Genomic DNA, 13,374 nt, shown 5'->3' with positions numbered 1-13,374 from the left:
CCCTTCCCCCCCAACACAAAATACAGAATGTTTCCCTGCTTGTTGCTAACTAGCCACCTCCCCAGGTGCCCTGTTTACATTCCCTCTGTGGGAACACCCCAGGCTTTCCTTTGATCCACAACTAACAGGGCACAGCCTGGCAAAATGAGAACCTCCAGGTCTCTGCAGCACTCGGGTTAGCGTGTGTTCAGTGGCTGCTGTGTCCAGGCCTCACCGTGGGAAAATGTTAGCACATGACTCTCAGCCCCCTTTCTTCTTTCCCTGGGGTTGCTTGGCCATCCAAGGTGGAGAGTCATGAGAAGTCTGGGGCTCATCGAGGCAAAGCAACTTGCTCAAGATCACACCGTCTCTAAGCTGGGGCTTTCCTCCAGTCAGTGGGACCGAGTCCTTCTCCCTAAAACTGCTCAGGCCAGAGTCTCTCTGGGGAATTGTGGCCTAAGCAGTTTTAGGGAGAAGGACCCAGACCCAGTGTCAGCCTGTGCAAGATGCAGGTCCCCTGCCCAAGCAGTAATAGCTTCCCTGGCCTCCAACCTGTGCAAAGCGACTCAGCATGTTCTCCCTGGGGACCCGCACGTGGTCTAGAAGCAGGAAGCCATTGTCTACATTTTCCAAGTCCATCTTGGGCCCAATATCCCCAACAGTGATTCCTAGAGGGGGATGGAGAGGAGAAGGACTGTCATTTGAATGACACATTTGCTGTGCCAGGTACCACATACCCATTTCAGCTCACAGCAGCCTGTGACACTGGGGTTATTGCTGAGGTCAGACATGCTGACTCTTGCTCAGGGTTACCCAGCCAGTCAATACCAGGACGTTCAACAGAACCCCTCCTGGACCTGGGACAGCAGTCCCAACTTCTCCCATAGATTCCTTGGGCCCTGAGGACAAGGGAAGCTTGGTGGGACCTTCTCCTGGAAGGGGTCCCTGAGGGAACAGCATGGGCTTACCTGGCAGTGGGGTGTGGTCCTGGAGGCTCCGGATGGGCACGATAAAAGCGTGCATTCCCTGCCTGGCTCCCGAACAGATCAGCTGGGCCAAGACCAGGGCATGGGTGGCCGACCGGCCCACTGAGGGCAGAAAGATAAGAGGCACATCGTGGGGAGACCTGTGTATTGCTGTCCCCCAGCTTAGGCTCCTGGGGTTGGGGTTGCTCAAGGACATCTCTGAGGCCTCCAAAAGTTACTGATGATAGAGGAGATTTGTCCCCAGAGAGCCAAACAAAACTAGCAGTGACTTGACAAAGGAACTGAAAACAGTGAGCTCTTGAAAGTTCTGCTGTCCCCCCAAAACAAAAGCAAAAGCAAAAAACTATTAATGGACCACTCTGTCATCAACCTCATAATAATGAATACAGATATTTATCAAAATCCAGGTGTCATCTGACCCTATACTGACGTTTTCTAGTTCTTATAGGGCAGGTATCATGAGTCTCATTTTCCAAGATAAGGAAAAGGAGACTCGGAGAGCAGAGTGACATGCCGGAGGTCACTAGCCTGGTGGGGGGCAGAGCTGGGATTGGAACCCTGGTCTGCTTGATTTTTTTTTTTAAAGGATAAAGGACGGAGTTCCTTTTCTTAAAAAATTTTTTTAATTGTATCTTTGTTTTTAAATTAATTAATTAATTAATTAATTTTTATTTTATTATTTTTATGTGGTGCTGAGGATTGAACCCAGTGCCTCACAAGTACTCAACCACTGAGCTACAAACCTAGCCCTCTTTTTTTTTTTTTTTTTAGTACCGGGGATTGAACTCAGAGGCACTTAACCCCTGAGCCACATTGCCAGCTTCATTTTGTATTTTATTTAGAGACAGGGTCTCACTGAGTTGCTTAATGCCTCACTTTTGCTGAGGCTGGCTTTGAACTCGTGATCCTCCTGCCTCAGCCTCCCGAGCCACTGGGATTATAGGCGGGCACCACCACGCCCAGCGGTCTGCCTGATTTCAAAGGCGTTTTTCTCTCTGTGGTTTTGGTCTTGTTCATTCTCTTACTCTGTCTCCCTTCTTCTGATTTTCTCTCCCACCTCTACTTTTCTGCTTTAGTTGAACTCCAGGCATTTGTTTTATTTATTTTCCACACGAGGCCTGGGTCCCCAAATGCTGCAGATCCGTCCGCAGAGCTGAATTCTCAAACCCAAGGGAGGAGGCCTTGGTGGGCATGGCACCCACCTGGTGGCCATCTGATTAGAGCTGATGGTGGCACGGGATTTTCTGGGTGTCTGAGGCAGGGGCAGGGAGGTGTTTTTTCTACTCACTGTCGTCACAGGGCCTCTGCCCTGGCTGGGGACAAGCTTAATCATCGACTCAGGACAACTGGGACTAGGCCAAGTGTGCACATGTGTCATGTGCATGCACACACACGGGGGCTGGGAGGCAGTGTGTGCGTGTGTGGCCTTGTCTCTTATCCTCGTCAAAGCCCCCCTCCCAGGAACCTGCCAGCTGTTCACTAATGAAAGTCTTAGCAGCCCTGCTATTTCCAGGCAACTGGCGTAGGAGAGGAAATCAGCCTGCAGCCTCTTGGACAACAAATCCAGTGCTGCTCTGCCCTCTGATGTTGTCTTCCTTGGGCAGGGACAGAGCAAGAGAGGACGGATACTCACTGTCCCCAGGCCACCACTTGGCGGCAGTCATGGTGGGGCTGTGTATCACAAACTCCTGGGTGGCTGCATCATAGGTGGCTTCAGTCTCCAGGCCTTGAAGATATGACCCTGGCAACCAAGGAGGAGAGTGAGACATTCAGCCAAGGCAGGGTTCTTAACTGGGGAGCAGCTTCCGGGTGGGACTGGACTCTGAGCTACCAGCCAGTATGGAGTAGGGCCAGCTCCCCTCTGTACTTGGCAGGTATTTCTCCCCTTTGATCTATGGGTTTTGTGGGGATACACAGAGTGGGGTGCTGATACTTCTAGAAGGAATGACTTATCCAGCTGGTAGTTCATACAGTACAGTTGTGAAAATTAGAAAAAGCCACCCCTTCCTTAAGACCCTTGACTGCCATCTGCTGGAGAGTTTTCAAATCAGATATGCAATCTATGAGACGCAATGGGCCCTCTGGGGTTGTACAGTGCAGGACCCCAACACTGTATGCAGCACCCTTGGCTCACCGTGTCCCAGCTCTGTCTGGGCATACGTTGTGATGATCTGGAAGTTTTCACAGAGTGGTATCCATTTAGCAATCTGTTCCTCTGAGCCAAGGCTCCTGAGCGCATTCATGAAGACACCATTTAAAGTTAAGGCCACATCTCCAGAAAGGGCCCTATGGAGGAGAGATGCCATGATTCAGTAGCCTATTGAAGACAGGGGTTGTACCCTCAGCTAGGGTGCAAGAGGGAAGGGACACCTGCAATCCTGGTTTCCAAGTAAGTAATGGTTTTGTTGGGGAAAATGGCTCATGGGACTGGGAGGTTTATAAGTGATCCCAGGTAGATTCCTCTCTGGCAGGGCCACACCAGGCCTAAGTACCTGAAAGCATAGGCCAATTCGCAACCATCTGCCGGCCAGCCCAGGCGCTGTGCTATCATCTGTATGTGGTATCTCTTCCGCAGGGCGGTCTCATAATGCTCATTCTGGGTCATGAAATGATTGTTCTTAAGGCTAAACACTGGGTCATTGTGGATGATGCTTTCTGCAAGAGGTGGAGAAAAGAGGGCATAGGCACTTGGGTGAGGTTTCTGGCATCAGATCTTCCCACACACTTGCCTCATGGATCTGCAAAGGAAGTCACTCATTATTTTACAGATGAGAAAACAGAGGCCCAGAGGTGAGAAATGTGATCTGTCCAAGGTTACAAAAGCAAAGCAGTGGCAGAATTAGGACCAGCATTCAGGTGTCCTACTGCCTGGGACCCTTCTGTCACTCAGATGGGCTTGGGGAATATTGGCATGTTAGTAGTGCCTTCATAGTCCAAAGGAATGACTCTGACAATGGTGTTTCAAGGGCAAATTTGCCCTTTTTTTGGTGGGGGCGGGGTACAGGGGATTGAATCCACGTGCACATCCCCAGCCCTTTTTGTATTTTATTTTAAGTCAGGGCCTCGCTGAGTTGCTTAGGGCCTTGATAAATTGCTAAGATGGCTTTGAACTTACGATCCTCCTGCCTCAGCCCCTGAGCTGCTGGGATTACAGGTGTGCACCACCAGACCCAGCTGCAAATGTGCTATTTGAAGATGGGACTGTGACTACTCTCCCATCATCTAAGGAAAGCACATAGACATAAATACAATGCATTAATAAAAAAATAAAGAGAGAAATTCTGATATATCAGAAAGAAAGAGAGAAAAGAAAAGCAGGATACTCTGTGTCTCAGCCTCCTCTTACCGACTTTCCTCCGGATCGCAGTGTTCTGGGCACCTCTGTCAAGGATGTTGGTGAGTCGTTCCACGTTGAAGGATGGCACACGCCTCTCACTTTTTATGTCAGGGTGCTCTTGCCTGCTCCACTTGTCTCCCAAGGACACGCGGTGCACCGGGCTACCCATCCTACTCTGCTGTTCAAGGAGAGACACTTCCAGCCCAGCTGCTCTGAAGATCTCTTCAGGACACGGGGGAGGGGGGTGGTGTCCAGGAACCTGTGTGCACAAGGAATCACCTGAGGCTGGGTGTCAGCAGGTCCCCGGACCCGGCTCCCCTCTGAGCTTTGGACAGGATTGCACTACAAAGCTCACGCTCCAGCCTCTGTGGCTTGGGTAATGAGCACCATCTTCATAAAGAGCTGGAGACAGTCACTCAAACAAAATGATCTTAGGTTAGGTGAATGACCCCTAGTGACACCGCTGGAGTTGGCCAGAACTGGACGGGATCTGACCACAAAGCACATGCATTGTCCATACGGTGCCCCACCCTAGGGACTCACTGTGGGACTCAACCCCATTTCTTGAGCTCTGAAGGATACTGTGATACTGAGGGGAGGAACCTTGCCCTCCGCCTGGGAAGTGGCCCCCTGGGACCCCAGCACGTCTCCCATACCCAGGGTGGGTCCTGCCTCCTCCATGCCAAACCCTTGGGCTCTTAGAAACTCCCATTCCCTACAGTGAGGCAACCACCAGGTACAATCCATCCTAATTCCCAAGTCACTTGAATCTAACTGCTCCTTGCCAGCTTGTTGGCTACCACCTAGCCACCATCACTTCTTACCTGCTTCTGTGTCTCTTTTGTCTGTTTTTATTTTTTGGTACCTGGGACTAAACCTAGGGGCACTTAAACACTGAGCCACATCCCCAGCCCATTTTAATATTTTATTTAGAGACAGGGTCTCACTGAATTGCTTAAGGCCTTGCTAAGTTGCTGAGGCTGGTTTTGAACTTGCCATCCTCCTGCCTTAGCCTCCCAAGTCCCTGGGATCACCTGCGTGCGCCACCACACCTGGCCCAGGTAAGCTCTTAAGTGAAAGTCACCTTGTGTTTCTCCCTGCTTGGAATTGGCTCCTCGGTGTCCACCATTTTTGGAATGGAGTTACTGCCATGTCCCTCTCCTGCATTAAGCTACTTCCCCATCCTGGGCCCCTCTCACTTCCTCCTGCCCTTTGCCCCTGATGGCCCAAGGCTTAGCTCCCTGGTGTTCTTGGTGAGTCCCAGCTTTCAGGACCCCAGCTCTAGGAAGCCCTCCTGCAGGCAGCACCCCTGGGAGAACTGGATCCCCACTAGCAGTTATTGGTACTGGGGACAAGTTCCCGTTTACTCACATATCCCATCCCCAAGGCAGGGAGAGGTGCTTTGGGTCCCCAGAGCCTGGCTCACAGGAGGCAGGCTGTAAGCCTTTCCTTCGGACGACCACACCTTTGCATTCCTCTATCCCTCACCTCCACCCTGGGATGTGCTGCAGTTATTACCATTTTGTAGAGAAGGCAAGGGCTTGGAAAGAAGCCACTTGGTCAGCTCACAGCCACAGGTAGCAAGTGGGATTCTTTTTTTTTTTTTTTTTTTTTTTAAGTTTTTTGGTATTGGGGATTGAACCCAGGGGCACTTTACCACTGAGCTACATCTGCAGTCATATATATATATATATATATATATATATATTTAGAGACAGGATCTCACTGAGACTGACTTTGAACTTGTGATCCTCCTGCCTCAGCCTCCCGAGTTGCTGGGATTACAGGTGTGCGTTTCTGCACCTGGCAAAATGCACTATTATTATTTAGCAGGGCTGGGGATGGAACGCAGGGCTTGGTGCACATTCTACCGCTGAGTTACATCCCCAGCCCAGCAAGTGGGATTCTTATGCGAGGCCCCTGGAGCAGGGCTGTGGGTGCTGAGAAGAAGCCGAGCGTCTCCATCAGCTGCCTCCGGGATTCCTGGGAAGCCACTTAGCCCAACTCCTCTCTCTGCCCCTTGCTCCCTCATTCCAAATTCCCCTGCCTCCTGGCTGTCCCCAACCTCCCAAGAATCTCCCTCCCACAGCCTTTGCCAGGGCTATGCCTGTGACCAGAACACCCTGTCCTCATATATCACCACGGCTCCCTCCATCTCATCTTCATGTCACCTCTCAGGGAGGCCCGCCTGACTACTTTAACATCCCAAGTCCCCTGGCATGTGATCCTGTCCCCGCTCTGCTTTGTGTATTTTCTGTTTACATACACGCAAGGTCATTAACTGCTCTGTTCCCAGTTGTTTTTGTTTATTGCTGTCTGTAGCCGCCCTGCCCCCACTAAAATGCCAACTGTAAGTGGGCAGGGACCTTTGCCAAGCGCCTGCTCTAACAGGGCAGAGCCTGCCGGAAAGAATGTCTGCTGAATAGTTGTGAAAGAAAGAAGGCACTGCTCGCAGCCACTAGGAGCTGCCCAGGCTCAGTCCTGGGGTGTCATGTCCTCAGGATCTCCCAGTTCTTCCCTGCCCTGCCCTGGCTCCCTGACTCACCTCTGTCCTGTGCCCACACTTTAGGTCTGGGCTGGCCTCTTTCTGGTGCAGATATGAGCCTTCCAAAGATAAAGGTGAGTGGCTAAGCCCTTTTCTCCTCCCCCTGAGGGGTTGGGTGCCTAAAGGGCTCTCCCACGTGCTCCCATACTTCTGAGTCCCCGCCCCCAAGCCACTGAGTGGGTGTGACATGCATATACGCTGGGTGCCAGGCACTGGGGCTGCCTGGGTGCTTATAGCTCCCACACATATCACACATACATGGTGTAACTTCCCATTCTTGTGGTTGTACCTGAGGTGGAGTTTCACTGATTCTGTGTTCATATATGAACATAGGAAAGTTCTGTCCTGTTCAAAGCTGGGGATTGCTTTGAAAGTACTTGTACTTGTGTCCCCCAGCTGTGCTTCCAGAGTGACACCCCTGATCTGTCCTTATGGCGTCCTCTATCTTGCCATCAGGAACTCAAGCCGATCACATCACAGGGGCTTAACGGGCTCCCTGCAGGTGATCCTGCTTGCTCTGTGAGAGGACTGTTTTTGTCCCCTCTCCCCTGTCTGCTGTAAAATTTGGCCTGTTTTATGGTTAGCATTAGTATTCACGTGCCCTCTCCAGGTTTCCTGGATAGATGTTTGTGGAATGCTCCAGAGCTACAGGAGTGGGGTGGGATACTCCGAAGGCGCCTCAGTTCCCCTCTTAAAACCCCAGAAGGAACTCATAATAATCGGGGGGTGGGGGGCAGTGGGGGGGGCGGTAGAAGTTCACTGGATGAGACAAAGAGGAATGAAGGGAAGGGAGGGGGATGGGAATGGGAAAGTCAGTGGAATGAACAGGACAGAACTTTCCTATGTTCATATATGAACACAGAATCAGTGAAACTCCACCTCAGGTACAACCACAAGAATGGGAAGTTACACCATGTATGTGTGATATGTCAAAATACACTCTTCTGTCCTATATAATTAACAAGAACAACAAAATTTGATAAATTTGGCTACATTAAAGATTTAAACCAGTGTATGACAAAGAATGTGTTCAATAAAGGTAAAAAAATGCACCACAGACTGAGAAGAAATACTACAGTGCATCTAATTGACAAAAGATTACTATGCGAAAATATGTTAAGAACTCCCAAAGCCAAAGAAAAACAAAAACCCAATAGAAAAAAGTGGCAAGAGATGTTATTTAACAGTTCTAGAAAGAGGAAACCTAATGGCTAACACAAACATGTGAAAAGATAAATAAACTACAATATCAATTAGGAAATGCAAATTCAAGTCAGATCCCCACCCATCAGCAAAAAAAAAAAAAAAAAAAAAAAAAAAAAATTAAGCTTTGATAATCCTGAGTATGAGTGAGGAGCAGAAGAGGTATAATTTTCATACACTTCTCATGGAATGTTAAATTGGTACAAGTCCTTGGAGAAGAATGTGGCACTATCTGGTAAATGCAAAAATGTTGGGCCTTGAACTTCAGCAATTCTGCTTGTGCTTATTTATGGGCCCTAGAATGCAAAACTAAGATAATCTCTAACATACACCAAGAAATAGAAACACTTGAATATGCTGGATATTGCCAGATTTTCCACCAAAACCAATGTACTACTATACTACCAAAAACATTTGAGTTTCCCAGTTTCCCCATGACCTTTTATGACCATCCACAATGGATAGAAAACAAATCCATTTTTATTTCAATCATATTTATTTAAGTTATGAGTGAGGGTGTACATATTTTCAAACTTTTGTCATCTGACAACTTTTATTGGACATTTGTACTCCTTTATTCTGGAAAGGGCCTATTTATACCCTTTGCCCTATTTTCTGTTTTGTTCTTTGTTGAGGTTTGGATATAAGATGTGCCCCCAAAAGCTCTTGTGTTAATGCACAAATGTTTGGGGGTAAAGTTCTGAGATTGTGAGAGCTGTAACCTAATCGGTCTATCCTAGTGTGAATGGACAGACTGGATGGTAACTGTAGGCAGGTGGGACAAGGCTGGATGAGGTGGGTCAAGAGGACATGCCCTGGAGGGATGCATCTTCCTTGTAGCCCTTTCCCCCTCCCTTTCTCTGCTTCCTGACCCCACATCAGGTGAGCAGCTTTCCTTTGCTGGGACCTTCCGCCATGATGTTTGCCTCACCTTGGGCCCAGAGCAATGGACCTGGCCATTTATGGACTGAGACCTGTGAAATCAGGAGCCAAAATAATTTTTTCCTTCTCTAAAATAAATAAATAGATAGATGATAGATAGATAGATAGATAGATAGATAAATCCATCCTGGAAGGTAGCCAGCAGCTCCCCATTTTGCTGATAAAGAACCAACCTCAGACATGATATTGTCCGCCCCAGGTTGGACAATAGCTAGATTCCTGATAGAGCTGGAATTTGAACCAGGTCTCTGAGGAAAAGGATTAATTATTGACCCATTAGTACAAAAGTGGGAAAGAAAGAGAGTGGGACTCTTGTCCTGGCAGGACATAGGACATTTGGCACTCTGGGCAGGTTTCTTCCCCTCCTGGGCCTGGGCCTCTCTTGTGTGTGATATGGGGGTGTCTGTGCACTTAGGGGCTCACAGTTCTCCACTATATTCCCAAGGTGGCATCTAGCTTGGCAGGCCGGAGGAGGCAGACCCTGTGACCCAGGCTTTGAGGTCACAGGTTCTGCCTGTAGGACTGTGCCAGCCCCAATTCCTGTTGGCAGTGGGTATACACAGGGTGATGGCTTCAGGTTGGGTAGCCTTGATCTCAGTCCTTGGAGATGAAAGTTCTGGCTTCCAATCTGGCCTTTGCCAAGGATTTGTACACTCCCTCACCTCGGCAGATTGCTTCATTTGTCTTTCTCATGTGTTCCACGTCTTAGCGAACGCCTTTCTCTTAAATTATTTCTTCATCAGTTTGGGAACTGGCCCTGCTCTGTAGGATTTGGATGGGATAATTTTGATTTGTTGTAACGAGTCTATTAAATTCTCTAGGGTAAAAAAGTTGTAGTTCTTTTTTTTTATGAAAAATTTTAAATCCATAGAAAAGTGGATAGAAGAATACAAGGAACCTGCATGCACCTGTCACCTAGCTTTAATGATGATCCTCTAATGTCTTCTTCTCCTTCTCCCCTCTCCCCCTCCCCTCCCCTTCCCCCTCCCTCCCTCCCTCTTCTCCCTCCCTCCCTTCCTTCCCTCCTCCTCCTCCTCCTCCTCCTCCTCCTCCTCCTCCTCCTCCTCCTCCTCCTCCTCCTTTTGGTTCTGGGGATTGAACTCAGGGGCACTTGACCACTGAGCCACATCCCAGCCCTTTTTTTGTATTTTATTTAGAGGCACCACCACACCCAGCTTTTAATTCTTAATCTTGAAATGACTCTAGATGTTGAGAAATTTGCCAAAAATATACCCTCACCCATCTTCCTCAAACTTTAACCATGTTATCGTTAAGGGACCAAGAAATTAACACTGATGCAACTAACTGATCTTCAGAATTTTTTTTTGAGGTTTTCAGAGGGGTCCCTAAGATCAACCTCAGGTATAGCAATGTGTTGGAAAGAACTCAGGAACTATTATACTTTTGGTTTATTAGTGAAAGGATACAGCCTCGATTCCTGTTGGCAGTGGGTATACACAGGGTGATGGCTTCAGGTTAGGTAGCCTGTAAAAGGTGCTTGGTGGAAGAGTATGGCGGAAGAAAGCAACTCAGGATAGGACAGCCAGGAGTCTTGGTTGTTTATCCTCATGATTATGTGGCTGATTGGGAGCTGTGGCTAGCTATTATCTGTCCACATGTTGCTAGCCTTGGGAAAGATCAAAATTCAAATTTTGAAATATAGCTTATACTGAATGCATATTGCTTTGTCACAATCCTAAAATTAAAAATTGTAAGTCAAAACTTTATAATTGGGGGACTATTTGTACTGTGTATCCATTAAAAGTTATTATAATCATTTTTAATAGTTTTGCCTTTAAACCTTCAGACTATAACATAAGTGATTTGCATACCACCATAACAGAATTAGAACATTGTGAATTTGATTGTTTTCTTATTTTTACCAGTGAGTTTTTTATTTTCATGTTACTAATAAACAGTCTTGTCTTTGAGATTGAAGTCCTTTTCTCACTTCTCGTAGGGCAGATCTAGTGGTGATGAACTCCTTCAGCTTCAGTTTCTCAGGGAAAGTCCTCCTCCTCCTCCTTCTTTGGTATTGGAGATTGAATACTGGGATGCTTTACAACTGAGCTACATCCCCAGTGTCGGGGTTTTTAGACGCCCCTCTCCGTTCCCTCCTGACCTGTGGGAGAGATTGGGGGAGCACGCCCCGACCAGGACAGGCCAAGAAAGGTAAAGGTTGACTGGCCACCCACACTCAGCCCTCCTTCCTCCCCGAGGACAATCAGGCGGGCTAGGGAGAACTGTCAAAGCAGGATCTTTGACAGTTCTTTAATGAGAAAACATACCCAGCTAATCTAATGTAATCTAATGTACAGGAGCCAATCAGGGTAAAGGTCAGCAGGGTGAGGAGAATTTACATCTACCCCCATCCTACAGGCAGTAATGGGAGACATATGCTGTCCTTGAGGGCAGAAGGGTTCTGAGCCAATTCTTCATCACAACCCTTGGCAATGCCTTCTGGCTAATTGCTAGGTGCTCTCTTAGCCACCTATGGCCCCAGGACTGGGAAGCGAGTAGCAGCCAGCAAGTTAAGTTTCCTCTTTTCTGATGCAACATGCCCCACGTTACATTATGCCCTACACCCCAGTTCTTTTAATTATTTTTAACTTTTGAGACAGGGTCTTGCTAAGTTGTCCAGATTGGTCTTATACTTGTGGTCCTTCTGCCTCAGCCTCCTGAGTTACTGGGATTACAGGTGAAGTGAGTCTCTTGCAAGCAGCATATAGTTAGGTCTTGTTTTTTAAATTCTATTCAGCTATTCTTTGTCTTTTTATTGCAGAATTAAATTCGCTTACAAAGAGCCACCACACCTGGCTCTTGATTTTATTTCTGAAGGACAGTTCTACCAGGTGATGTATTCTTGGTTGGAAGTTTTTCCTTCAGCACTTTGAATATATCATCCTGTTCTCTCCAATATAAGGGTCCTGCTGAGAAATCTGCTGATAGCAATATTGGAGTTATCTTCTATGTGATTGGTTTCTTTTCTTTAGCTGCTCTTAGGATCCTGTCTTGTTTTTTTTTTTTTCTTTTAATTATAATATGTCTGGCTATCATCTTGTTTAGATTGAATCTTATTGCAGAACATTGAGATTCCTGTATTTGGATATTTATGTCTTTCCTCAAGTTTGAGAGTTTTTCTGTCAGTTCTTTAAATCAATCTTGATTTTGTAATCTGTTTGAGTTGTGTTTCTGTCTTTTGTCACCAAATAGTCCTGACTTGTAAGGGTCCGGCGAACGATGGAGGAAGAGACCACCAAGAGACCGACTCATGCAACAGCAAAATGGGGTTTATTGAGGATCCAGCGCCCTGGGGCTCCGTGCTCACTCAAGAAGGGAGAGCAGCCCAGAGCCCCGAGCAGGGGTTGAGCAGTGCTTAAGTACACTTTTTTTGGAGGGCAGGGACTTTACATACATCACAGTCCCCTTTAACAAATCAACATACACCGCAGGAAAGTCAAACAACAATTCTCAAACATGATTAGTACATTCATTGGCGGGAACAGGTCGGGCGGGAGTGATAGGGCAGTCCTAAGGAGGGGGATACATTCAAACTGATTGGTTTGGGCCCTGAGATGCCTACATGCCAAGCTGCACAGGGTCTAGGTTATTAAACAACTAAATGGTCAGGGGGAATATCTACTGGGCAGTCCTGGGAATTGTCCTAACAGCTACAGGAGTTTCAGGTTTTGAGTGTAGCATAGGAACTTAACAATACCTGGTCCTTTACATTTTAACTCAGGCTTTGCAGCTTAGAAACTTTACCCTTTCAGACTGATACAGGTGCACTATTTGCTAGTCTTTGGATATCTTCTGGGGCCTTCAAATCTCCTTAGATTAATAGGATGACTTTATGATATCAGTTCATATTTCTGACCAAAAGGTTTTTTTTCCCCCCATCTTTTCTTAGAGCATCTTTTATTCCTATTAGTGTTTTTTAAAAAAATCACATATTTTGAGTTAAATTAGCATCCATGTTATTTATTCACTTGCTTAAAACATTATGTCAAACATTGCCCTTTTTTATAAGATTACACCATGATAGGAATTCCATAGATTTTGGTGACTTTAGCTCGTACCCTTCTGCATTAGGCAGAATGCACTGGACCAGGCTGCAGGAATGAAGTGCCCCCCCCAAAGATGAATTGCTAAACATAGTTATTTATTCCACACCCACTGCTGTCCTGACTGACCAGGACAGCCGCCCTCTCTGTGGTGACCTGAGAGCCAGGCTGCTTTGATTTGAGGCTCTTCCATCTTAACTATAAGCCCTGCATATGCCACAATGGGAAGAGAAGGAATTGAGGGTCCCTGGGGCTTCTCATTGCTTCAGCCCAGAGGCGATCCTTGTCATGCTTTGATTCTGTCAACCAGAACTAGTC

The 13,374-nt window shown here is 47.3% G+C and overlaps 1 protein-coding gene across 1 annotated transcript in view; it reads right to left on the bottom strand.

The window, feature by feature from the left end:
* Window positions 1–6,966, bottom strand: part of Acox2 (acyl-CoA oxidase 2) — a 30,740-nt gene extending 23,774 nt beyond the window's left edge. The window contains exons 1-7 of the mRNA XM_046452679.1: window positions 6,848–6,966; window positions 4,312–4,561; window positions 3,458–3,620; window positions 3,100–3,251; window positions 2,599–2,706; window positions 948–1,067; window positions 532–647 (exon numbers count right to left, since the gene is read on the bottom strand). Coding sequence (XP_046308635.1) covers window positions 532–647; window positions 948–1,067; window positions 2,599–2,706; window positions 3,100–3,251; window positions 3,458–3,620; window positions 4,312–4,471 — 819 coding nt within the window. The 5' untranslated portion in view covers window positions 4,472–4,561; window positions 6,848–6,966. The remainder of the gene's footprint in view (window positions 1–531; window positions 648–947; window positions 1,068–2,598; window positions 2,707–3,099; window positions 3,252–3,457; window positions 3,621–4,311; window positions 4,562–6,847) is intronic.
* Window positions 6,967–13,374: the final 6,408 nt, after the last annotated feature.

The sequence above is a fragment of the Marmota monax genome, unplaced genomic scaffold, assembly GCF_021218885.2.
Source record: "Marmota monax isolate L192 unplaced genomic scaffold, Marmota_monax_Labrador192_F-V1.1 WCK01_AAM20220418_F8-fsc00042, whole genome shotgun sequence".
NCBI lineage: Eukaryota > Metazoa > Chordata > Mammalia > Rodentia > Sciuridae > Marmota > Marmota monax.
This window is presented reverse-complemented; position numbering and strand designations above follow the sequence as displayed.